This window comes from Poecilia reticulata, chromosome 14, assembly GCF_904066995.2.
Source record: "Poecilia reticulata chromosome 14, P_reticulata-male-v2, whole genome shotgun sequence".
NCBI classification, from domain to species: domain Eukaryota; kingdom Metazoa; phylum Chordata; class Actinopteri; order Cyprinodontiformes; family Poeciliidae; genus Poecilia; species Poecilia reticulata.
In genome coordinates this window covers 7,365,251-7,389,507 of record NC_088843.1, presented here as the reverse complement: position 1 = coordinate 7,389,507, position 24,257 = coordinate 7,365,251, and the positions used below count along the sequence as shown (strand labels likewise).

The following is a 24,257-nucleotide window of genomic DNA, read 5'->3' as shown; positions in this document are numbered from 1 at the left end:
TATTATTGTTTAAAATTATTTAATAAAAACTGTGATACCATGAAAGAATTATCGTGCCCTGACAATCACTGACCCATGCACACACTCCATGTTAACAGAAAATAAAGCTTTTTGGCAAAATAACAGATGGCCTATCAGTTGTAATCTTAAAATGTATTTTTAGTCTTTGTAATTAGTTTAAGACAAGGCAGTACTGCGAAGAAACGTTTTTCAAAAGACACCCTATTTAGAAATTGAATTGGCCAGATACTGTTGTAACAGATTCATTTTGACAGATTCATCCATATCACTTTATTCCAAAAACCAAGAAAAACAACTGGATATGTTTTGATTGCATTTCATGGACATTTTAACTACATGTGTTTTAAAATACTGCTGAGGTTCCATGCATATTTTTTTTTAGTTTATCATTAAAGAGAGAAAGGGGAAATTACACACGACTCACACTAATTGTACTGCACTGACATGACATCAATCCCAAAAACCAGCTTAGACCTACTCATAATTTAACGACACTAACCTACCACTGAGAGACGGTCCCAGCAGATGTTGGGGGGACACTTATCGTCTCCAATTCTGATGCGGCTCCAGCAAAGCTCGCCTTTGTGCAGAAATCCATGAGTTTATGGCAGTTTCAAGCGACAGCATGCCGCTCCAGTTGCGATACTCTGTGTAGATGTGATCACAAATTGCAAAGTGTCCTACCTTTTGGCGAAACAGATGTGGTCAGTGAAAGTAAATCCGTGTCCATGCTCCTTGACCGTTAAAATTAGAAAAAGAGTAATAAAGCAACGCAAAACGCGCAAAAACAGACGAGCGCGACAACAGAACAAAAAAATCATTTGCAACCAATTTTTTCCAACAGGAGGCTGACTGCTAGAATGCAGCCGTCCTCATAAAACTAAACAAATATTGCCCTAGTTGCAAGCACCTGACTGATGGACCCCGGGGTGCAGAGGGCTGTGTGCAATGGCAAATTGACCTTATAGCAGTCATAGATCGTTTGCTGCAAGGTTAGAGTCCGTGGCCACCGTGGTGCCACGGAGCTGTATCGCAAGTTTCAAAGCGGCCAGCATCAGTTGACGCTGATGTGGGACCACGTTCTCCGGATGGAGCTAGGTGGAGGGCGGTCTCCGAGTTTTGCCGAGTATAGCCGACAACAGCCGGAAGTGAGAGCAAGGAAACGGCACACAGGCAGCTAAGCGGCAGCAGCTCTCTGCATCCTTCACACAAACTCCCAAGTTAGAAATCTTGGTCGCCGTTTAAAACTTGCTGCTAACATCACCATGTCTGTCTTGTGTTATAATAAGGGGTGCGGACAGCGGTTTGATCCAGAGAACAACCAAGACGGTGAGTCGTGCTTTCAGTAAGGCAGCAGTGTCACGGAGGTTGAGAGCATATTAGCAAGCTAACCTATGATCATCTGGAAATTTCTACAGCGAGCAGGCCTATTGGGCCCATGTAAGCTAACTTCATGTTAGGTGTTGGTACTTCTTTCATTACAACTACAACTATAACAACTACAAACTACCGTTGCCCGGAACAAGCTTTGTGTTGTTTAATGCTAGCATGAGCCTTGATGCTAGTTAGGTTTATAAGCAAGTTAACATGGTACTTGATTGGACCAACGTGGGGCATGCAGAGCTGAAAGTTTCATGAACCCGTAAGCCTACACTTTTATTACACGTGAGGCATCGCTTGTATATCTCATCAAAACCAGAACAATAGTGGTGTGTTAGCATTGTTAGCTCTCATTGGTGGGGTTTAAAAGTAAAAAGCTCGTTTTTCTGACCTCTCTAGAAATAGCTTTTTTCAGTGTAAATCGGACAACCTATCAGCCTTTGAGGGATTCATAAAACAAACTTTGTTCCGTTCTTTAAATTGATCAAAACTCAGAAGTCTCACTAATTTGGTCCGGAAACGATAAAAAACAAAACAAAAAAAAACACGTTTGTTTGTCCGTCCATCCATCCATTTTCTTTCACCCTTGTCCCTTAGTGGGGTCGGGAGGGTTGCTGGTGCGGATCTCCAGCTAACGTTCCGGGCGAGAGGCGGGGTCACCCTGGACAGGTCGCCAGTCTGTCGCAGGGCAATACAGAGACACACAACCATGCACACACACACTTACACCTAGGGGCAATTTGGAAAGGCCAATTAACCTGACAGTCATGTTTTTGGACTGTGGGAGGAAACCGGAGTACCCGGAGAAAACCCACGCATGCACAGGGAGAACATGCGAAAGACCGGGGCCGGGAATCGAACCCAGAACCTTCGTGCTGCAAGGCAACAGCTCTACGTTTGTTTGTTTGTTTTTAATGAAAAGTGAAAAGTCAGAGTTAAGGTTAGACCTGTATTAAAACCTGTAATCCCTTAAATTGTCTTTTGGATTAAATTCTTATTCCTTTAACAAGAAACGTGTAGCATATTTTATTCATTCACAGTCAATGTGTAATATTACATTTCATTGACTTAAATCTCAGTTTACAATAATATAGACTAAATCCTTGTAAAACAACAATTATCGGCTTTATCGTCTCTTCCTGCCTTTTTTCTTTCTGTTGATGACACTGATTGAAAAAGGCTCAGCTCCGATGCTCTGCACTGACTCTCATTTCCTTAGTGTAATGTCCAGCGCACACTACACGAGTTGTTGGCCGATTGTCGGCCCATTTTCTAAACCTGAGAGACCTGCCGTGTGGTGTCCAGCCACATGGGCACAAAATGATGGCTACAAGTCCAGTTAACTAATTTTAATATCAGGCATTAATCAATGCTTTACTAGAATCTACCTGTGATGCATGTGGCTCGGCGTAAAGTCCTGACTGAATGAAAATCATTGTAATCTATTTATGTCACGAAGAACACCTGAAAACGTACCGGGTTTATCAACTGAGGTATCAATTTGACTCCAACTCCTCCCCTTGTCATTTCTATATTCTTTGCACGAAATGTTGAATAAATATTAATGTTGTTTCCACAAATCATCTCCAATGTCCGCTGGATTTCGGGTCACGCCGTGTCAGCTGTTTGGGATTCCCCTCCGTAATTTCCCCTCAGAAAGCGCGGAGGAGAATCCGCGCTTTCTGATTGGCTACCTGTCGCACTCAACAGTCTGCGTTAAACTCCCAGTCGGGGAAAACCCCTGATTTAGATCGGAGCGGCCACGACGTTCTACCATAACACACCACACACTGCAGGATGATCGGTTATGAAATCACCAGCGACAATCTTAGATCGGCCAACGATCTAAGATTGTCGTAAGGGGAAAATAGGGACAAAAAGTCGTGTAGTATGAACTACTGCAATAGGTAGTGGGATGTGCCCATCTTCTCTATCTAAATTTAGTGATTACTGAAGGACAATATAGTAGACAAACTTCATAATCTGCACTCTTTTGGCTGAATGCAGTATTTATTTCCACTTTGGCTTTATGTTGTTTAGTTTTTATTCAAGTACGTTTTTTGTTAATGGAGACCGAGAATCCTTCTTGCTTTTGGTTGTTTTATTTATTTAGTTTATCAGTTCCAGTGTTATGTGTTCTTTTGAAAACAAAGTGTATCTATCTATGGCAGGAAATTTTGCCTGATGAAAGTTTTATTTCAAATATTCACTTTGGACTGCCTGCAATTAAACCATAATCTGTGAAAATTGAGAATACTCTTCCTACTAACTCAGTTTGCAGCACAGATTCACCTCCAACACAACAAGGATTTAGTGCAACAATAGATGGGAGATGACCGTTTGGATATCATCAGAATAAAAAAAACTGAAGAGAAATTTCTGAAATGCTTAATTTTATTAAACTTATGACCTTGAAAAAAAAAACAAGTTAGATTATTTTTTATTATGGTGCTACTTTGGAGTGTTTACAACACTCAAATGTTTTAGATTTCTTATTTTCTCACACATGTAGAGGGATCTCATGATCTTTGAATGATTTCTTTCTTCAGTTGAAAAACATGCAAAAACCGCTGAGGAGCAAATGTAAATGAATACCCCTTCATTATTTAATATCATAAGGGGACGTTTGTGTATTATGCTGTTGTTTATGTGAAGACACAGACCAAAGAGGCTTTTGAACTCCTATGGATGTTGTCTTTAGCTCGCACAGCAGAGCCCTCACCAATTCTTCAACTCCCTTAGAATCGTCGTCTTCTGTCTTCAAGCAATCCAGTACTGTGTACTGCCAAGACACTTGAAGCCAGAGTCAAAGTCTAATTTCCATTTTAATAGGATGTCTCTTTATCATAACAGTAGAGTATATTATAATTACCTTTAGGGATATCTAAGTGGTGTATCTATGGCAATAGCACGGAAGAGGCACAGCTCAGGCGGAACTGCATGGAAAGTGATTTATCACCTGTTCTCCCTACCAATGTGATTTTTTTTTTCTTTTATTATTCATTTACTGCACAGTGATTTGTTGTTGGGGGCCCTTCGTACTAGAGTACACACTAGCATAAGGTACATTTTACTGTTGAAATCTCAAATATAGCACATCAATCCTATTTCAGGTTGAAATAAGCGAAATTTTCTTTTTGATGTTTTGACAAAATTCATGCTGCACTGTTTTATTTTATTTTTTGCACAATATGAGGTTTAACCCTTTGCTGAAGTCGTACAAACTTTCCACATGACGGAACATAATAGGACACGAGTCTAGAATGCAGCTCTGAGAAAACCCACGATGTGGTCTTACCCAGATTTGTGATTAACTAAACAGAGTTGCAGCTGGTTTGTTTTGTTGCTTCTCTTTGCTGTAGCATACTGAGCCGACAGCTAATTCGTATTTTCTTATGTTAATTCGTACCACACTGAAACGGCATGTTTTGTGATAAGAGTGCGGAATGTTTCCAACTTTGCACCTTTGAAGCACATTTCGACATGAGAGCTCAGACCGACACAACACCATCCTGTGTCAGTGAATTTAAATTTAGATTTAAACAGACAGTGTCAGCTTATGTTGTGTAGGAGGTTTACTACTTTGTTGTTGCAGATACAGGAGCTTCACTGACCTTTGAAAGTTGCTTTCAAACATCAGTATCACCTGTAGCGTTAGCGTAGCTGGCATGTGGCGTTGTTATTGCTCAGCATTACTCATACTGCAGTGCTGCTGCCGGAAGAATTGGCATAATTTGGGAAAATGCAAATAGCTCAGTTTTGATGCAAGTGTCTTTGAATAACTATACGTTTTATTGATTATAATCTATAAAATCAGTTATTTAGAAATCCCTGCTGGAGGTGCACCATGAAATCTTTTGACCAGAATCAATTTTCAGCTTGACCTGCCATTGCTGTCAGAATCCTTTAAATCAGATATCTTTTCGATTGGTGGTAACATTGTATACAGACACTACCAGCTATTATTAGTATTTGTAAAAAAAAAAACAAATACTGTAATATACAATACTCTACAGATTATTGCATCTCTACACATAATCACATTTTCTTACAGAACAGCAGATTATAGAATTTAACCACCTGCATAAAAGATGTTCATTTATCATAATTATGCTTACGATAGTTATTGTTCAGCGAGTTCCCATTATTGATTTGTTCAATTTTTAGAGCATTGATTGAATTCATACCCATATTTTTGCACAGCCTTAATCAACGCTGTGTTTTTTGTTTGCACAGATGCCTGTACCCATCACCCAGGAGTCCCAGTGTTTCACGATGCTTTGAAGGTATTGTACCTGAAAGCGTACTGATAGCTTGTACTTTGTTCAAACATTCTGGTCTAAGTGAATGTTTTGGTAACTTCTTTCCAGGGATGGTCCTGCTGCAAGAGAAGAACTACAGACTTCTCAGACTTCCTCAGCATCGCTGTAAGTTTTCCGTTTCATTTCATCCATTTCCCCCAGTTGTCTCTCCATTGTCTTGTTGTTGAGCAGATATTGACTACCGCCTTCTTTTTTTGGCCCCAATGGCCTTGGAGCACTTTTTTTTTACGAGTTCAATACAGTGACTTTCTTCTCACAGGGCTGCACAAAGGGACCCCACAACAAAGAGAAGCCTCCTGAGCCGGTGAAACCAGACGTGAAAACATCGGGAGAAAAAAAGGAGTTGGAGGCCCAAAAACCAAAGTTTAATGAGTACATCATCTCTGCACCGAAACCCCAGGAGGCGATACACAGGCCAAGGTCGGTTTCTGCAAGAGCTTTTTTCCCTAAGTTAGTGAAAGAGAAGTATAAATATCTGAACTAGACACAAAAATACACCTATTAAAAGTTTAAATTGGGGGTGTTTGTTATTTAATATTTGAACAGTGGAAAACGGGGCAGAGATATGCTTTTTGCATTCATTGTTGCTTTGGGACATTGTGCTGAATATTTATGCTTTCAGATCTGCAGGCTGTTCTATATTGTAAATTTTACTTGTTCAGTTCCAAGCCTCAGCAAGACTAGGTTTTTTTCTTTTTGCCTTTGAAGCAGCATTTAAAAAGGGAACACTGGCGAAACAATTATGATTTAATAGTGCCATGATGACTGTTTAAGCTTCATAAAAGCCTTTTTTTTTTTCCTGGGATATTTATTTTCCTTACAGTCCCGATGAGCCGATGGTGAGGCTGCAGCACAAAGTTTCTTCCTCTCTAAAGCAGGCGTTGGAGAAACTGAAAGTATCCGAAAATATAACGGAGACAAAAGGTGGGAAACAGATTTTGATTTTCTTTTCCCGTCTACTCCTCTTTCTTATCTTTGCTGAATATATTTTCGTCATCTAGTACTTACAAGATCATCTGAACAGTGCTTGTGACAGCAGATGTGAAGGTCATGTTAAAAGTAGAACTTAATGGATGACCACTGGGAATTTCCCATCATCTGTGTCATTCACGTCATGATATTCGAGTTAAAGATGACAGTTAGAGGGCAGCACATCAAAACTGATGATACATTTTTTAAATCTTGTCATGTGCATGATTTTTTTTTCTCTTTTTTTTTTTTTTCTTCTCTCTGGATGTTTTACGGTCTAGAGGAAGATGGCGATGAGATCAAAATCGGAACATCATGTAAAAATGGAGGATGTACAAAAGTAAGTGAATCTTTGCTGTTTTGTAGAAAAATGTGGCACTTTTTGCTTTTAACTGTAGCACTGCTCATCTCGGGAAATCAGTTAAATGGTGAATTCAGTTTATATAGAGCCAATTCACAAAATGAGCATAATAATTTCAGTTCGATCACACATGGAATGAATCAAACAGTACAGTAAGTTCAGTTAATTATTCAAAGTAGTTTAGAAAGTTTCTAATGAAACTCAGCAGGTTGCGTCGAGTCAGTGACTTGCAGCATTCACTCCTCCTGGACAAGCATTGTCATTGACTTTACAGCAATCCCTCACAGTTTTCTCTCATACAAAAACATATGCTCGTGTGTAATTATGACAAAAAAATCACCATGATCCGAGCTTATTGTTTGGCATTACACCACCCTCCAAACCCCCCTTAAGAAAAGTTAGTACTCAGGGGAAATTTAGGCTCCATATTTTCTGCAGGGTGGATGGAAAGCAAAGTTTTTCATTCTAGCTAATCAGACCTGTCAGAGCAGAAACCCCAAGATCAGAACAGGAATTTTGAGGAAAATTTACATTGACATGTTTGGTAGCTCGTCTGATTTGCATAATTACACTTGAACTGATTTTGTATACCTACTCTCATCGGCTTCTTGCTTCTAAGCTGTAATGAATGAGGCTTCCATATGAATCTAAATTAGTCTTCTTTCATCTGTTTTTATTTGTTTTTGTGTACAAATATTACTGTGACCTCCAGAGTTCCTACACAGTAATGAACAGAATAGAATAAAGCTTATTGTTGCAACACATAGTTCGATAAAATGAGAGGTTTCTCTTAAGTTTCACTTTTAAACTTACGAGAAGAAAAACGGCACAATAGTACAATATAAAGTCACTGAGGATGATAACAAATGAACCAATTATAGAAAATATATGTGCATGCCTTATTTGAAGTTGGTTGCCCTTCGAACAGAAAACATGCTGTTGAGTTAATAGAGCTGACAGGATTTGTGTTTTTATGTCTAAAATTCATCCATTTATTAATGTTTATCCAGTTATATGTTTACCTATGCAGACATTAATTTCTTTATCCATCTATACCTTCTGCTTTCATTTCTCTCTACGCTTTCGATTTGTTGTTGTTGCAGCATTCATCTTTAAAGCCCATTCACTGTAGAAATATCTGCCATTAATTCCTAGTAAACTTCTGTATATAAGCCTTAGAAACAAACTAAAAAGCACAGAGAATTGTGAAAAGTTTACTGTAGGAAAGTAATTAATTTTGACATGGAAGAGTAATTAATTTTGACATAAAAGATGAGTAGGACCCCTCTATCTCTCATTACCATAATAGTCAAAAGTTCTGATGCTTTCAGCAGCAGTAGAATTGACTAAGTTCTTCTTCATCGTATGCTTTTCTGTAGGGGTGCACCTTTGATTCAGCCAAGATTCCCTTAATTTTGGGAGATCAGTGATCGGCCGATACTTGCATGTTAAGCCGATTTTATCCCCTGACCTTTTCTACTTCAGCAGAGATTTAAAAATCAACCACTGTCCTCTATTGCTTTGCTTTGAGAGAGGTTTCACTGACAGACCCGCACACCAGATCATGTCTGCATGTCCCCAGTTAAGTATCCCCACTGTTGCCAACTCTGTGATTTTCATGCTATAATTTCAGACAAAAAATTGGTATCGGCCAAAATCGGAATCGGTAAATCAGGCTTATTAAAGATCGGTGATTGCGATTGGCCAGGAATCGGTGCACCACTACTTTTAGTAACAAAATAAACACTGAATCAAAAACAAAAAGGGATTTTATGACTGGATACAAAATTATCAATAATATTTTTTTTTAAATTTATTTTTAAATCTCATTTTTGTTTTTAACCTCAGACTTTTGAGGGACCTTCAAGTGACTCAGACGTGTGCTCATTCCACTCTGGATTCCCCATCTTCCATGAAGGGTTGGTATAAATGCTAATGCTAAGCATGCACCGCTTATAAAATGTAAAATTCACCCCACACCATTATTTATTGACATTTATCAGTCGCCATTCTCTTGTGGCAACTGTAAAAGAATAATTACCTCTCTCCTGCTTCTCCAGGATGAAATACTGGAGCTGCTGTAAAAGGAAAACCTCTGACTTTAACACCTTCCTGTCTCAGGAGGGCTGCACAAAGGGAGCACATCTATGGAGGAAAAAAGATGCGGTATGTGTGCCAGCTTGGCAGCAATTGATCATTTTGTGGCGCAACTCTATGAGGAGCCTTGGCTGGAACTCCATCTAGTGGTTTCTGGAAAGCCGTTTCACAATGAAGACGTTGCTTTGCAGCAGAGGGTGGACAAGTTGACTGATGTGCTGGACTTTAACTGAATTCTCTTTATAGGGGAAGAAGGTGGTCCCCTGCCGGTTCGACTGGCACCAGACAGGGACACAGGTCATCATTTCTATATATGCCAAAAATGCCCTTCCTGAGCTAAGCTACGTGGATGCCAATAGCACTACAGTGAGAGGCCGACTGCACTCTTTGATTATTTCTGTGCTTTCCTGTACTGCTTAGAGTTTCATTTACTTATTTAAGATTCAATTTCATTTTTTTCTCTAGCTCAACATCCACATTATATTTGATGGCGAGAAGGAATTTCAACAGGATATCAGCTTGTGGGGAGTAAGTACAGTAATACCACAGCAAAATAAACCTTTAATGATTTATGTCCTATGTGTGCTGTGCATGGACCATTTTCCAAGGATTTGACAGTACACTGGAGACATCGACAAAAACTGGCTTTTATATTGAATATAAATATTTAAGTTTTTTAATATTTTAATGTTAACAGTCAGAGGAGTTAAGTCTAAATAGAGAGACACATTTAAATGTAAACAAACCCAGATGTTTGAGGCCATAATCTATGGTTTAATTCATTGCACATCCCAAATGACACACAATTGGATACATTCAAGTTTAGATAACAAAGTCCTTCATTTAGATATGCAAAAATGTAAATGCAAATATGCCGTTTCTGTATACATGTGATTCTTCACTCTGCACATCTACATTTTTGGGGGGAAAAATGTTAATGCAATGCGAGTTTGAGATTATCCTAAATGAGGGTTGAAAGACAATTAATATTTATATTTTATGTGCAATACAGACTGATTTGTTAATGTAGCACAACACTTGGATGGTTTACAAACTATCATTTTAAATTATTATACAGTTGTTCTGGGAGAAGGTGGAGTTGGCACATTTATAACTCTACCCATTCTCTTATTGATATAAACACTTTAAATACAGTAGCACTGATAAGTTTGGTAAAAATCCCCTGACACTTTAGGCAAAAAACAGGTAGTGACTCATTTACACAACAAACTAGTAGTGATGGTGTACGGACAAACATCAGCTGCACATCCAGCTTGTGTGCAAATCATTTTCTCACCAAGTAGCCAGCGTTCTCACACCGTGCCAACTCAGTCTGTTCACAACCACTCTGTTCATTAAAATGAATGAGCTAAACCACCTCATCAAAATGTTAGCCATGTATGCATCATATTTCATTTGTATAGTGATTGCATAAAAATGCTTCCTGTGTATGTAAAAACAACAATCCTACAATTGTGCCAAAAAAAGCTGTTTCTGTGCAGTCAGCAGTTCCAATTATATAAGGAAAACTTGTGCTGGTTGTGCTTTAATGTTGGCATTATGTGAGAATTTGGTTTATCTTGCTGGCGTGAATAAATCCCATGTCAATAATAGTTTAAGTAGGACAGTCGTGATCAATATGTCGGCTCCAGTGGAGCTGCTTCTATTGCTTGGAACCTCGGTGGGTCAGCAGCTGCATGGGGACAGGCCAGCCACAGCCTAGAGCACAGTCACAAATGGGTTGCCGTGGGAGACCCAAAGCAACCGATGAGCCTGGTGTCATCTTGTGTCATCTCATTTTCTGAAAAACGTTTCACACTGTGCTACTTAGAATATGTTCTTATTCACAAAATCTAAGCGTAACCAAAGAACCGTAGGTGTACACAGGAAATATATCACCATAGAAATTAAAGGTATGTACTACTTTTCTTTTCTACATTGAGTTATAACCTTAGTAATATGTATGCTCCATGAAAATTATCCAAATACTTAACACATTATTTGTTACCAGATTAAGTTACAGACCAAAACACACATAATTATCGTGTCAGGGTATGCAAAGCTTGCATGGAGTGTATGAGTTGGTTTCAACATCTGGTGAGAATTTTGTTTGTGGTATCTTTTGGAATATACTACCTAGAAATGTATAATTTTAATTGGTTAAAAACAAGTTATCTCAAATTAATTTCCCTGCTCATTGTATCCACTTAAGTGGGACATCAGTCGGTGAAGACAGTTTATATAAATTGATTAGTTGTCTCTGGAAACGGTTATTAGTTTCCAGTTGGACTATGTTTTCTGAGCTTGCGTCATTTTTTCATCATTTCTTTCATTGCTAAGGGCTCCTGGGCACATGCCCATTTAAAGTTGGAAAATCCTTAAAGTACGCAAATGTAATTCTGCTTGATTTAGAAAGTCTTACTTTACTGGAGTTTTTGGCTCTTACTAAAAAAAAAAAAAAAAAGCCACAAAAGTGTGCTCATAAACCATTTTAATTGCTGTTAAACAAGTTGCTCTTTCTGTCTCACCTTCCAGGTGATAGATGTGACCAAAAGCATGGTAAACATGATGGCGGCCAAGATAGAAGTTACCATGAAGAAGGCGGAGCCAATGTCCTGGGCTCGTCTGGACCTGCCACCTCCCGTCACCAAGGAGAACGACGAAAAGAAAGAAGAGTGTGATAGCGAGGATGAGGACGAAGACGAATGATGACATGTTTCTGTCTAGCTTAATCAAAGGCAGGAAAGGCAATGTTTTAACTTATTTACCTCTTTAAAGAATTGCCTCTTTTGCAGTTATAGCGTTCTTTTATTTCTCTGACATTCACAGCATTTTTTTTTTTTTTTTCCCTTATCTTTCTTCATCATCAGAATTACTTCTGGCCTTTTTCTGAAATATTGGAGTTCATTAAAAGCTTAGAAATATTTTTACGTGGACAAATGTAGACTTTAATCAAGTGAGGTAACAACTCACCTGTGTATTTGCACTGACGTTCTCTTTAAAAACAACCTGATGGAGACGATGGGGAATTGAATAATAAACGTCTGCAGTTGTGACCATCGCTCTACAATGGTGGGTAAAAGATGATTCAACCTGTACATTTACATTGTCTCATAATTGAGAAATTGGAAGTTACACACTTCCAGATGTGTAATAATTTGCCATTCCATCCTTTGGTTTCAATTATTAGATAAATTATTGAATAGTTCTTATTTTATGTTAATGTCCTAAAAAGAATTTAGGCTGTCTGCGTGATGAAGAGATGTTCTATCAAATCAAATTTCAATCCTCCAGGTATGTGTTTAAAATGGAATATATTTTAATAAACGTTGTTAAAAATATTAGTTCTTCAGGTTTTGCTTTACCTTTGTTCCAGTGGAAATAAAGGTTTGCTCTATGCTTTTTTTTTTACATTATATTCTGCAGTTATTTTGTACACTTTTGCTTTGAGTGACTATTTCTTGTGACTACAACACACTGCGGTTTTAATGGGAATGTACTGTCACATTTGACTATGCCAAATGAATACTAAGTATTTTGAGCAAAATACTGTATTATTGAAATGATACACTAGACAGCATGCGTCTATGTATAGAATGTTTGACATTTATTTGGCTTAATGAGACCATCAGAAGAAGTACATTAGGAAACAGGTTTATTCCACCCCCTGCAAAAAAAATAAAGTTTTGTTCAGCAAATTCAAAGCAGAGTGTTGGTGTTTGTTTATAAAAACAAAAATAAGTCTTTGAGGAAGCTACAATAGATTTTTCTAATCTTTCTCTATGAACTATATTGAGATTGTGATAGGATAGGAAACACAAATTAAATTGGAATATGAAGTTAAAAGGCAAAACCCTGTAATTTTCAAAATTATAAAGCTAGGTGCCGAGGACTTGCTGAACAGTACTGAAGTAGAAAAGTTGAAAAATGTTAAATGGCACTATGTGCCTGGAAAAGACGTAATGCTAGTCCTATTTTAAGAGGCCAGCAATACATATCACATCTATTGATGCCAACAGGCTGTGTGAAACCAGTGTGGCTCCATGGTAACCAGCTGACCAATGAATCTGTATATTTTTCTATTATTACTGAATCACATAATCACCACAGCAGCAGGATTTACTATCGCTATCCAGTTTATCAAGAGCTTAGTATACTTCCTAAATCAAGTATACTTGATTATACAAGTATACTTAGTGGAGAATCAACCAGTCATGTTGCAGCAAGCTCTCTTCACTTTGGGTTTATGTTTGATAATTAGGTCTTTTTTTCTGTTTTTTGGGAAAAAAAAAAAAATATATATATATATATATATATGAACTAAATAAAAAAATCTCAAAACCTATGTGCTACAGCAGCAGAAGATCATACTAAGCACGGACAAAACATGAATCATAACAGATTTGGTGTTGACATGGAAGCACGGATCCCTCAGGACTTATCTGAAGTTTTCAGGTTTATAGTGGTGTAATGGTATGGACGTAATTTAACTCCCTAACTACTTGATAATTAATTTTGCCTGTTGAATTTTTCTGCGCATGATGTCCATTGCTTTATGACCCAGTGGGCTCCTTCCAGCAGAATAGTGCATGGTTCATTACAAGTCCTCTGCAGAACTAGATCAGAGACTGAATAGGTAATTCATCCACTGATTCAGCTGCGTTGGAGTCGGGACGCATGTAAAACATGGACTCCACGTCTCATCCGTCAGAGTTTTAAAAGTTAAATCGCTTGTTCTGCAGAACGAGAGCTGATCATCACCGAAATCACTGACATTAAACCTAGTATTGAGTGATGCTATGAAATAAAAATCCATATCTTCTATTGACAACTGTCCATTCATTCTATTAGCAATGACTGTCATCTCCTTATATTATCTTACTTGGTGTGTAACCCCATGCGCCCATCAGGGCCTCTGAGACTTGATTATTATTCTTGAGGCAATCTGTACCAACCCAACATTCTGGCACCCTCTCCTTGTCTAATGCAGAATTATGTTTATCGCTGAAGAGTGCTTTCATCCAGACTCTAACTCTTTGCTCTGGGGCACTGTTTTCTTGTTTTGTTCTTTTCAAATTGTGGTTTACATTAAGCTGTTTTTTATGTAAATCCCATTTACTGCAACCAGGCTTTTACAGTTCAATTAGCGAAACTTACTTCTTTCTCTTCCCATTTGTTACGTGTCAGTTATCATTTTCAAGTTGCATTTCATTTAGCTTACAGTTTTGCCTTGTGTATTTTTTACTTTGATAAGGAAACTATGCTAACTGCAATAAATCCATAGGTTTAGTGATGTACATTCAACAAGGGCAAAATGCTTTGCACTTGAATAACTTTATGCCTTTGAGTGACTTAATGCTGTTTTTGCAAAGTTCCCCATATAAGTTAAGGTTAGGATTAATAGGGATTGTAAACATAAGGTTCTCCTAATTTATTCAAAGAGACCGAAAGCTCAAGTTCACAACTAATGAAGTAAATCAGTCTTAGTTTTCAAAATGATCATAAGTAAGCTAAAGAATACATGGCTGGAATCATGAAAACATTTTCTGAAAAATGAAGGTACTCTAAGAACATATGTTAAAAGCATGTGCTGCATCCTTCCATTAATGCTATGGAAGAATTTGATAACATTTATCAAAATGTAATCAGTTGTAAACATTGTTATTTTACATAGTTTTCTAAATGCATGCAACAGATATATTTAGATAAACATTGGTAATAATCCCATGTTTTTTGGCATTGAGTAATTACATAGTTGTTTGGTAGTTATGGTGGCTGGCTTCAGTTTCATTGTTCCAGATAAGTGGCTGCTTTTCTGGTAAGGCAAGAACATTTCTCCAAGTCTTCCTGCGAGGCCAGGCTTTGAATCGATGCTTGGCGAGAAGGACAGCGATAGCTGTGGTCACAGTCACAATTCCTCCGCAGAGCGCTGCAAGGATCAGCCAAGGCCACACATCGTGCAGCTCATCCAGGTAGGGACGCATGGATTCTGCAAGCCTTTGGTCTGCAAGTAAAGGTGGAGCAAAGTCAGCACAGTGTGTTTTTATATGTGGCCATAAATCCCTTTTAATGACCCTTTTAAAACCCATGCATAGTTTAAACAAGATTCAAAAGGCAATATTCAGTGAGGTTTTTTTTCCGTGTCCAACCAGAGCCACTTTCTTCCCTGCATCTGCTGTATCACTTGTGGCAAACTTCATCTAGGATTTGCTTTATTTAGCTTTCTTTCTGTTCTCAATATTTCATAAAGGCCAGTTTTGTGGCATGCAAAACAAACTGTTAACAGGGCGAACAGATTTCTTTCTCCTGAACTGTAGCTCCTTCAGTTTTCTCTTCAGTAATTTTGTAAATTGAGCTCATACAAATTAAACATAGTGGCAACATAATTTATCAAAACAAACCCAATTTTTCCAGGTGTTACTTGAAAGAAAAACGTTGAAAACCATGCATTCTTTTCCTACCGCTTCTTGTGTCCTGCAAAGTTATTCAAATATGTTCCAATAAAATCTTTGAAGTTTTGATGTTAAAAAAATATATATAAAAAGAAAAAATATAATAATAATAATAATAATTATAGTTTTGAGGAGTGTAGATACTTTTGAATTGCACTGTTTATGTGTAAACTAATTCCTAATTCCTAAAACGAATTCATTCTGTAATATATTTAGACTAACTGTAAATGAAAATAGCTGGCATGACGGAATAAAAAAATAATAATAATAATAAAAACATCAATAAAAACAATGTATTAAAATTTGAGAGGAACTTACTGGCATCCAACAAATAAGAGTACTCATATCCAAGGTCTTTGCTGGAAATAAAGTACTCTTTGTTTCTGTGCAGTGGTATAAACGGAGGCATGTGGTAATCACCGTTGTGCCCTATGGGAGCATTAGACTCCGGATACTGAGATGGAGATGGTTTGTGTCTCCTTAGCCACTGTTCATAGATACTTTAAAAGATAGAGAAAATGTACAACCACTATTAACTGCAAAAATATGTATGGTGGTCTCAGTTTCAGGTCTGTGCGGATGCATTTCTTACCTGTCAACAAAAGCATGGTGAAGCATAAATATGGGGTCATTTGCAGAGCCCTGCACAGAGGACATAGATCCATTCATGAACACATGCAGGGCAGCATGCATACCCAAACGAGAACTGCTTCCCAACCCAGACTGAGGGTCCCCGAATCCTGCAGAAAGAGTAACATGGGTGACTAGAGCTAGCAAAGAAAACTAGAAAACTGCAAGCTTCCATGTTGCATCGTTATCAAATAGTGGTTTGTTTGTTTGTTTGTTTTTTTTAAGCATTTAATTCTTGACTTTGGTAGAAAATCTTTATCACGGTCACTCAGAATATACAGTTAAAACTAGTTGTTTTGAAACACTATAAAGATAAAAATTTTCTGTAATTTATCTTGTTTTGTTGCTGTTAAAATAATGGGTTCTTTAGCATTTCAGCCAACATTGGTAAAGGACTGGTTTCACCATGGATACTGATATACTCATCAGCTTCAGCAGCTTCAGTGTCTTGAACAGATGCATGTCTCAAACCAAGCAGATTCTTCTCTGGGACACCAGTTACGTTTGACTGACCAATGGCGTCAAACAAAGAAGCATTGCAAATGAGCTGCTAAACAATGTTAACTAAATTAACAGTTCACTAGCAGTAAACTAAATAAACGCCAAATGTTGTGAATCAGAAAAGTCTAGTTTTATTAATGACAGTGAGAAAAATATGTTGATGAGCCTCCGTCATACAGACACATTAGAAGTATCTGATTTTAACTGCACTATTTAACCGCTTTCAAGTATGCCCACACTTGAATGAACTCATGGGAAACCCTCACATTATCTGTCACAACTTAAAATGGTATTAGTTCTAAAATGTTTGCTGAAGCGTAAGTAAAAAAGTCGAATTTTCAGTTTAGGCTCTCAACAGCCTTCTTAAATGAGCATGGTGACACATTTCTTCCTCTTTTGCATTACTGTCAGCGGACATTGCCTAAATAAATGGCCACTCTTACTGAGTACATAAGCATATTACTATGATCCAATTTAGTAATAGAAATCATATAGGAATAGTAAAAAACATTTGCACTTTTTGCACAGTTTTTTGTATTGGGACTTACTAATAACAACAGATTTGTACCATGTTTTATAGTTATTTAAATCTAAATTTAAATATATAAAAACACATCAGCGTCTATATTTTTATTATTCACTTCTCAAAGTCAGCTTATAAAAGTCCACTACCTGATCCAACATGCTGCTTAAGAGCAACAACTCTTAACGGTTTTCATCCGTTTCACCTTGTATTAACTCAATATCAATAAAATCTTTCCATTAAGTCTTTGTTGATAATTAACATTTTAAAAAATCCTTAAGATTCATTTCTCCTGTTTCTACAAGAAGCAGGATAAAGAAAACTGGATTGATTCATAATATAGTGCTTATTGCTCTACAATAAGCACTATACAAGGCACGAAGTCTGCTTTGAAAACATTTAGAAATCCAATGAAGTTGTACATGACTTCCTGTTGACCTTGGGGGCAAAGACCATCTTATCTTAGCGATGTCACAGGTCAAGACTTTTTTTTTTTTTTTTTTTTTTTTACTTTTTTTTGGCTCTTAAGCACTATTATTGTCCAAGAAATATTTCTAATTCCAACTGATTGCAGGTCATTTTGAGCAATATGATCATTGTTAGGGTCACATGTGTTTCCTCAACCATCATGTGGGCAGCTTGTGTTTTAGGGTCACATGGATGTCTCCCTCAGTCATAAAGTCAGATCAACTGGTCCACTGAAGATGTGGTATGAGAGATGGAGGATTTTATATAGCTTAGCAGCAGTGCTACACTACACCATTTTTGCTTAATATAGGCGGTTAAAGGTTAAAATAATTAACTTTCTCTGTTTTGAAGCATGTGTTTATTTTATGCAGAATGGACTATCCTAGCTTTTTCTACTTCTCAAAACAGAATGGACATTTGCTTTTGCTTGGATGTTAAACACCTACAAAAATATCAAACTTTACTTTTTCTTTTTTTTTTTTCCAGTGAAGCGAAAGGTCCTTCACTGCTAAGAATGATGAACAACCTTAGGAAGAGCTTGCACTACATATAAAAGCATGACATAAATAAACAGCATAAGTGAGACTGAATGTTGGTTTTTAGTCAGGCTCTGACTGGCTGACCTTCCAGGGTATTCCTGAAGCTCATGTTGGCTGTGCGATCCATTGCTCCAGTGTCATAGTTTGGGAGGCTGAGTGTGAACTCCACATCTGCAGAAGTTGGTAATCTTTGCACCAAATTTTGATCGTGGTTTCCAGGGTTACGGCGGAGGGGGCCTTCATTTCTGGCATCACAGAGAACACCCCTGTTACTGTACTCCTCGGCCTGGGAGCACAGCACCTGTTGTTGCAGAGTACAGAAAGTTCAATTGTAAACACAAACCCACCTTGTATTAACTCAGTATCAGTAATGTAATGTTTAGTGAACTAAACATTACTTAATCCATAATTGAGGAATAAACAGGCAAAATTGAAACACAAATATGAGTTTTTATCTTGTGCAAATGTCCTTTCTAGAAGATTTTCTTTGAGTTTATTCTTACGGAAGAGCTTTTGAACTTTGCAGTTTTAAGATTTATGTATTAATGGAAAAAGTTATCAAAGCAACTGTGCAAAACAGAAGAATTGTTTTTGTATTTCTTTTTCCCTCCTATTAGGTAAAATATATATACATCTATATATATATATACATCACATATATATATATATATATATATATATATATATATATATATATATATATATATATACACTGCTCAAAAAAATAAAGGGAACATTTAAGCACTTAAGTGAACACTTAAGTATAAGATAGGACTGAAGAAAGTTTTGGTTTTACATGTATTTTAAATTTCTGTTTCGCTTGTTAGGAAAAAAAAAGACAATCACAATGATCTTTTCAAAAACATTTTTATATAAACAAAAGAAAAAAAACATGCTTTATTTTACCTTCCAAGAGGAGAAGACAGAGCTTGGGCTGATAAGATTGGGGTCCTGGGGGCTCCGGGCCCCCATCAGCTCATCAGTGCACACGTCACAGTCCTGTGCATCTCTCCAGTCCCAGTAGGGAATAGAGAAAGACATGTCTCCTGTCAGCTTCCTGATCTCATGTTCCCAGTGCAGCAAGTAAACACGGTGCCATGGTGGGAATGCAGGAGCCCAGTGTCCAAAGTCCACATTTCTCCAGACATTCCCTGGCCCACCTAACAGTGCATTGCGAGACACATAGTAATGCATCCAGACAAACACATCATACACAGAAACATCAGCAAACATTGGATTGGAGCCATTCTCCATCTCCCTATAGGTCCGTGTTGCAACAACATAGTCCCTGCTGATTGTCTGCTTGGCAAGATTCAGGTAAGAAATGAGTCTGTTTCTCTCGGCCCTGGTCAGGTGGAATATGTTCCGTCTGAGGGACTCTCTTCTTTCGTTGCAGGTGTCCCCAAAGTAGCCAAACTTGCAGTCCCCACAGTTAAACCCCATAAAGTTCCCTGCACACTGACAAGTCCTGTTGTAGAAAACCAAAGGCCACTTCTCTCGATCGTCCAGTCCCGAGAAGGGGTACTGCTGTCCGTCGGGCTGCTCTGAGATCTCCACATCCTCACAGGAGCCCCTGCCTGACCTGGCTCCACAAGCTGAGCCGTCCCCCTCCCACACCGGACAGCACTCCTTGGTCCGCAGGGCTTGTTGCGTTACACAAAGGCGAGGGAACTGCTGGTAGGTGGGCACCAAACAAAGGATGAAAATAAAAACTTTTACCCCCCACATCTCAGCAGCAAAGCTTTTCCTTTCAGAGGCGAAGCAGACGCTGAGAGACGAACCAAGAACTTCCACAGTGGGAAAGTGGGAGGAATTTTCACTGAAGTTCTTGAGACCCCCCCGCCCCCCTCCACTGCTCTCTCAGTCACATGCTATAATACCCTCAAGCTTACGTCATGAGTGGTGCAAACAGCCTGAGTGAACTAATCTTCATAGTTTAAATCAAGTAAATTTATGTTTATAGTAACAAGGCAGTTCAAAGTGCATTATAAAATATAACACAATCACCAAACAAACATTACATTTTGTCCAATTCCATCATCAAAATTAGCAAGAAAAATAATTAGCAATATACATCAAATATGAAATCAATGTTCCAGTTATTAATAATAAAGGTCAACTCTCAATATGGGGCCAAGGTGTTTTTAGCCTTGATTTAAAGGAGTTCAGTGTTTCAGCTGGGTTTTGGACATTTCTGGATTTGTGGAGCATAAAAACTGAATGCTGCTCCTTTTTTTACAGTTCAGATTTGTAATCGTGCTAAATATTTTCCTTTTTCCAGAGGTGTTATGTATGTAATAAGGCTGTTCTCGGGACAAGAACTGCAATTTAGCCAGGGCTATAAATGCTAATGTATATAATATGTTTATTCTATGTACTTGTCTAATTTCTATAGATTATTGAATTAGATTAAATTTACAGTGCCTTCAAATGTAGTTGTATCCCTTAATTAGTCATGTTACCACAAACGTCATTGTCTCTGTGTTGGGAAATTCTATGCAATCGAGTAACCTGAATGTATGCATTGCTTTGAATTGGAAGGAAAATGTCAAAATGTTTTATTGATAATAACCTGAAATGTACGATAAGCATCTCCACATTTACAGAATCAATAGCATGTGCTCTGGGGTTTATTTCCATAAGATACAAGATTGAAGTTTTATAAACTGTATACCGTATATTAAACACCTTTTTTGGTGGTATACTTACTAATTTTATGCTTCAGATTGTGTTTTCATGAGCTTAACTCCCAATATATAGCCACACAGAACATCACTGTGTTTGCTGTGGTTGCAGTGTGAAACTCTCCAACAAAAACCTCACTCTGTATGCATATTTAATTTTAACATTAATGTTAAATTAATGCATTTTTCAGTTTCAATTAACTAACACACTTACAGTGTCTAAATAATAATAATAATAATAATAATAATAATAATAATAATAATAATAATAATAATAATAATAATAATAAATTAATTAAAAAAAACTCCACGTTTCTTTTAAGTTTTTTAGTCCGCTAAAAAGAACAAGAAAACCTCGGTCCAATCCTCGACATCTTCTACATTCTTCAGAAACCACTTACTCTGTCGTCACATATCATAGATACAGGACTATTCACAGCAAAGACATGAAACAAAGTCCTCACTGAGAAGCAGCTGACTTACACACAATTGCTCTGAGCAGTTCCGTGCTTTGTGATGATTCCTAAGAAAAACTCAAATATCTTAACATCACTGATCCTGTCTCATGTGACATTTAGTACTCAACACAGCAGCCGTTGTTAAAAAGATCAGTCTACATGAATTTGTTTATCTTGATAACGCAACACATCTGCTGCCAAGTGTTTGCCACAGGGGAGCGATGCATCTTACCACTAGTGGGCGCCATGTAAATGAATAATATGTATACTTTTTATTTCTCCAGCCTGCAATCCTTCCCCTGGTAGCTGTTAAAGGAAAAACACTCATTAACTTGATTATACAGTGTTTATACACATCATGTTTTTCTCCTGCCAACAAGATGCAAATAAGCACCGTCGTGGGAAGAATTTGATGATAAACAAAAATAAAGAAGAAAAAAATAGGAAAAATACATCAATACATGCTCTGACTGCGATTACTCACCCTATACCCTCATGTCTCCAAAGGCTGCATGTTGTGGGAGGGCAGATATTTTCTTGATTTAATAATGATTTACAGCATAATAGCAATGCAAAACGACAAGTTGAAAGACAATTGTTTAACCATATGTAGGTTAAGCTGGTTTGGCTGAAAATAACTTTAAGCATTCTCATCTTGCCATAGCCTATTTTAGATTGTGTAAAAAGCATTACAAGTAAAGAAATATTGTAAATACATTTATAAATACCTTACTGAGCCACTATAATTTCCAGAATGGTCTTGGTTGTCATATGAGTTAATAGTTTCTTTTTTATTAATTAATAGTTTCTTTTTACTTCTCGAAACACAAAATACTTGTGTTGGAGTTTCAAAGTCTCATTTTTGCTTCCTGTTTTCCAACAGCAGAGGATGCTTATCCCAATGTTCACTAAAGTCAAAGCCATCTATTTCTATTTGACCATTCTTCAGAAATATACTGACTCTGGTGATAATCAGCAGTATATTTCACAATTCACAGCAGAGACCTTATGCGGTGTCCTCGCTGAGAAGCAGCTGACTCAAAACCTTGCTCTGGGCAGTGCTTTGCTTTGTAAAGATTTCCAAGAATAAAAACAACTTGAATATCTTTAAATCACTGCTCCTCTCTCACATGACTCTCAACACACAAGAATGTAGCCAATTTCAACAAAACCCTGTTGTCTTCGAATTTGTTTAGCTTTATTATAGATCTGCTAGCCAGTGTTACAAAAGACGGCAAAAGTAGTTGATGAAAACCGGTGTCCTGCCACTAGAAGGCGCCATGCATCTATTTAAACACTGAGTGTATCTTGTGTCCTGCACAAAGACCACATGAGACAGGCACCAACCTATGGATACACTGGTATAGACAATAAGATAAAGTAGGAAATCTGTTTGTTTTTTTTCTTTTATACAATTCCAATTACGTGCAAGGCTGCCATATTAGATTTTGATACTGTGATTGATGAGAAACCTCTGACTATACCCTCAAAAACAAAACTTCAGAGGGGCTGTTCTTTTGATTTCATTTTTTTCATTTTGTTTGAAACTTGGAAATGCGAGCTTCTGACTGAAAATGTAACACATAATAAAATCAACTTGACAATATGGCAATAAATTTTATTTTATGAAATATATTTTATCCATCCATCCATCCATCCATCCATCCATCCATCCATCCATCCATCCATCCATCCATCCATCCATCCATCCATCCATCCATCCATCCATTTTCTTTGCACCCTTGTCCCTTAGTGGGGTTGGGAGGGCTGCTGGTGCCTATCTCAAGCTAACGTTCCGTGCAAGAGGCAGGGTTCACCCTGGACAGGTCGCCAGTCTGTCGCAGGGCAACACAGAGACACACAACCATGCACACAAACACCTAGGGACAATTTGGAGAGGCCAATTAACCTGACAGTCATGTTTTTGGACTGTGGGAGGAAACCGGAGTACCCGGAGAAAACCCACGCATGCACAGGGAGAACATGCAGACTCCATGCAGAAAGACCGGGGCCGGGAATCAAACCCAGAACCTTCTTGCTGCAAGGCAACAGCTCTACCAACTGTGCAGCCATTGAAATATATTGTATGAAATATACATACATACATATATATATATATATATATATATATATATATATATATATATATATATATATATATATATGGCTATATCCCTGCAGTATGTTCCCTGCAGGGAACATACTGTAAAATACAGTAAAAGACATACTGTAAAATTGTAATATTTTAGAGTCAAAAGTCTTGATAGCAACTTGCTGATGACTGCATGGTGGCCGGGTGGTTAGCACTGTGACTTGCAGCAAGAGAGCCTAGAACTTTTCTGCACAGAGTTTGAATATTCTCCCTGAGCATGTGTGAGTTCGCTCTTGGTACTCTATCCTTCTACATCCTGAATGAATGAATGAATGAATGAATGAATGAATGAATGAATGAATGAATGAATGAATGAATGAATGGATGAATGAATGGGCGGAAGTCATGTTAACATGGTAAATTGAGATTCTTTGTCATTGTGTTTGTGACAAACATTTGAGAACTTGAAGGAGACGGTTGGTGAATTATCACTAAATAATATTTAGAGCCTTTGAAGAATAGCTTTGGGAATGTCAATTATTTTCTGAGAAAAAAAAACAATTGCTGCATTGAGTCCGTGCTGGCTTACACTTTAGCAAATATAGCAACCTTCAAATTCCCACCTCATCACCAAAAAAATTGAATAACCTCTTAAAGTTTTCAAAGGTTAATCATTAATTTCGAAAGGTTTACAATTAAAGCATAAAACGACACAAAAACATTTAAAACCACTTAGCAGATGTGATGTCATGCTGCTAAA

At 37.6% G+C, this 24,257-nt stretch overlaps 3 protein-coding genes across 7 annotated transcripts in view; 1 reads left to right on the top strand and 2 right to left on the bottom strand.

Annotated features, from left to right (window-relative positions):
- The window catches only part of fat3b (FAT atypical cadherin 3b), an 80,684-nt gene extending 79,733 nt beyond the window's left edge, over window positions 1-951 (bottom strand). For 3 of the 5 annotated variants that reach the window (XM_008427214.3, XM_017308618.2, XM_081615268.1), the window contains exon 1: window positions 525-951. The gene's annotated coding sequence lies outside the window, so the exon portion shown is untranslated. The remainder of the gene's footprint in view (window positions 1-524) is intronic. The other 2 variants (XM_008427208.3, XM_008427210.3) reach the window with 2 other exon arrangements.
- A 264-nt stretch (window positions 952-1,215) lies between these two features.
- chordc1b (cysteine and histidine-rich domain (CHORD) containing 1b) lies at window positions 1,216-12,854 on the top strand. Its single transcript, XM_008427206.3, has 11 exons — window positions 1,216-1,350; window positions 5,638-5,687; window positions 5,772-5,828; window positions 5,983-6,143; window positions 6,547-6,647; window positions 6,974-7,032; window positions 8,902-8,972; window positions 9,114-9,219; window positions 9,397-9,516; window positions 9,616-9,678; window positions 11,686-12,854. The coding sequence occupies exons 1-11, from the start codon at window positions 1,287-1,289 to the stop codon at window positions 11,857-11,859; spliced, it is 1,026 nt and encodes a 341-aa protein (XP_008425428.1). The 5' UTR covers window positions 1,216-1,286; the 3' UTR covers window positions 11,860-12,854.
- A 1,712-nt stretch (window positions 12,855-14,566) lies between these two features.
- On the bottom strand, window positions 14,567-20,082 carry LOC103475522 (tyrosinase-like). The gene is made up of 5 exons (XM_008427205.3): window positions 19,170-20,082; window positions 18,348-18,564; window positions 16,195-16,342; window positions 15,921-16,102; window positions 14,567-15,154 (listed from the first exon to the last, which is right to left on the bottom strand). Exons 1-5 carry the CDS (start codon window positions 19,989-19,991, stop codon window positions 14,898-14,900), a joined length of 1,626 nt encoding a protein of 541 aa, XP_008425427.1. The 5' UTR covers window positions 19,992-20,082; the 3' UTR covers window positions 14,567-14,897.
- Between the last annotated feature and the right edge of the window lie 4,175 nt (window positions 20,083-24,257).

Coding starts and splice junctions, on each gene's coding strand:
- chordc1b (XM_008427206.3), top strand. CDS start 1,287: ATGTCTGTCTTGTGTTATAATAAGGGGTGCGGACAGCGGTTTGATCCA. Junction 5,688..5,771: donor TGTTTCACGATGCTTTGAAG/GTATTGTACCTG, acceptor ACTTCTTTCCAG/GGATGGTCCTGCTGCAAGAG. Junction 8,973..9,113: donor TTCCCCATCTTCCATGAAGG/GTTGGTATAAAT, acceptor CTGCTTCTCCAG/GATGAAATACTGGAGCTGCT.
- LOC103475522 (XM_008427205.3), bottom strand. CDS start 19,991: ATGTGGGGGGTAAAAGTTTTTATTTTCATCCTTTGTTTGGTGCCCACC. Junction 18,565..19,169: donor CTGTCTTCTCCTCTTGGAAG/GTAAAATAAAGC, acceptor CTGCAACAACAG/GTGCTGTGCTCCCAGGCCGA. Junction 16,103..16,194: donor CACCATGCTTTTGTTGACAG/GTAAGAAATGCA, acceptor TATCTTTTAAAG/TATCTATGAACAGTGGCTAA.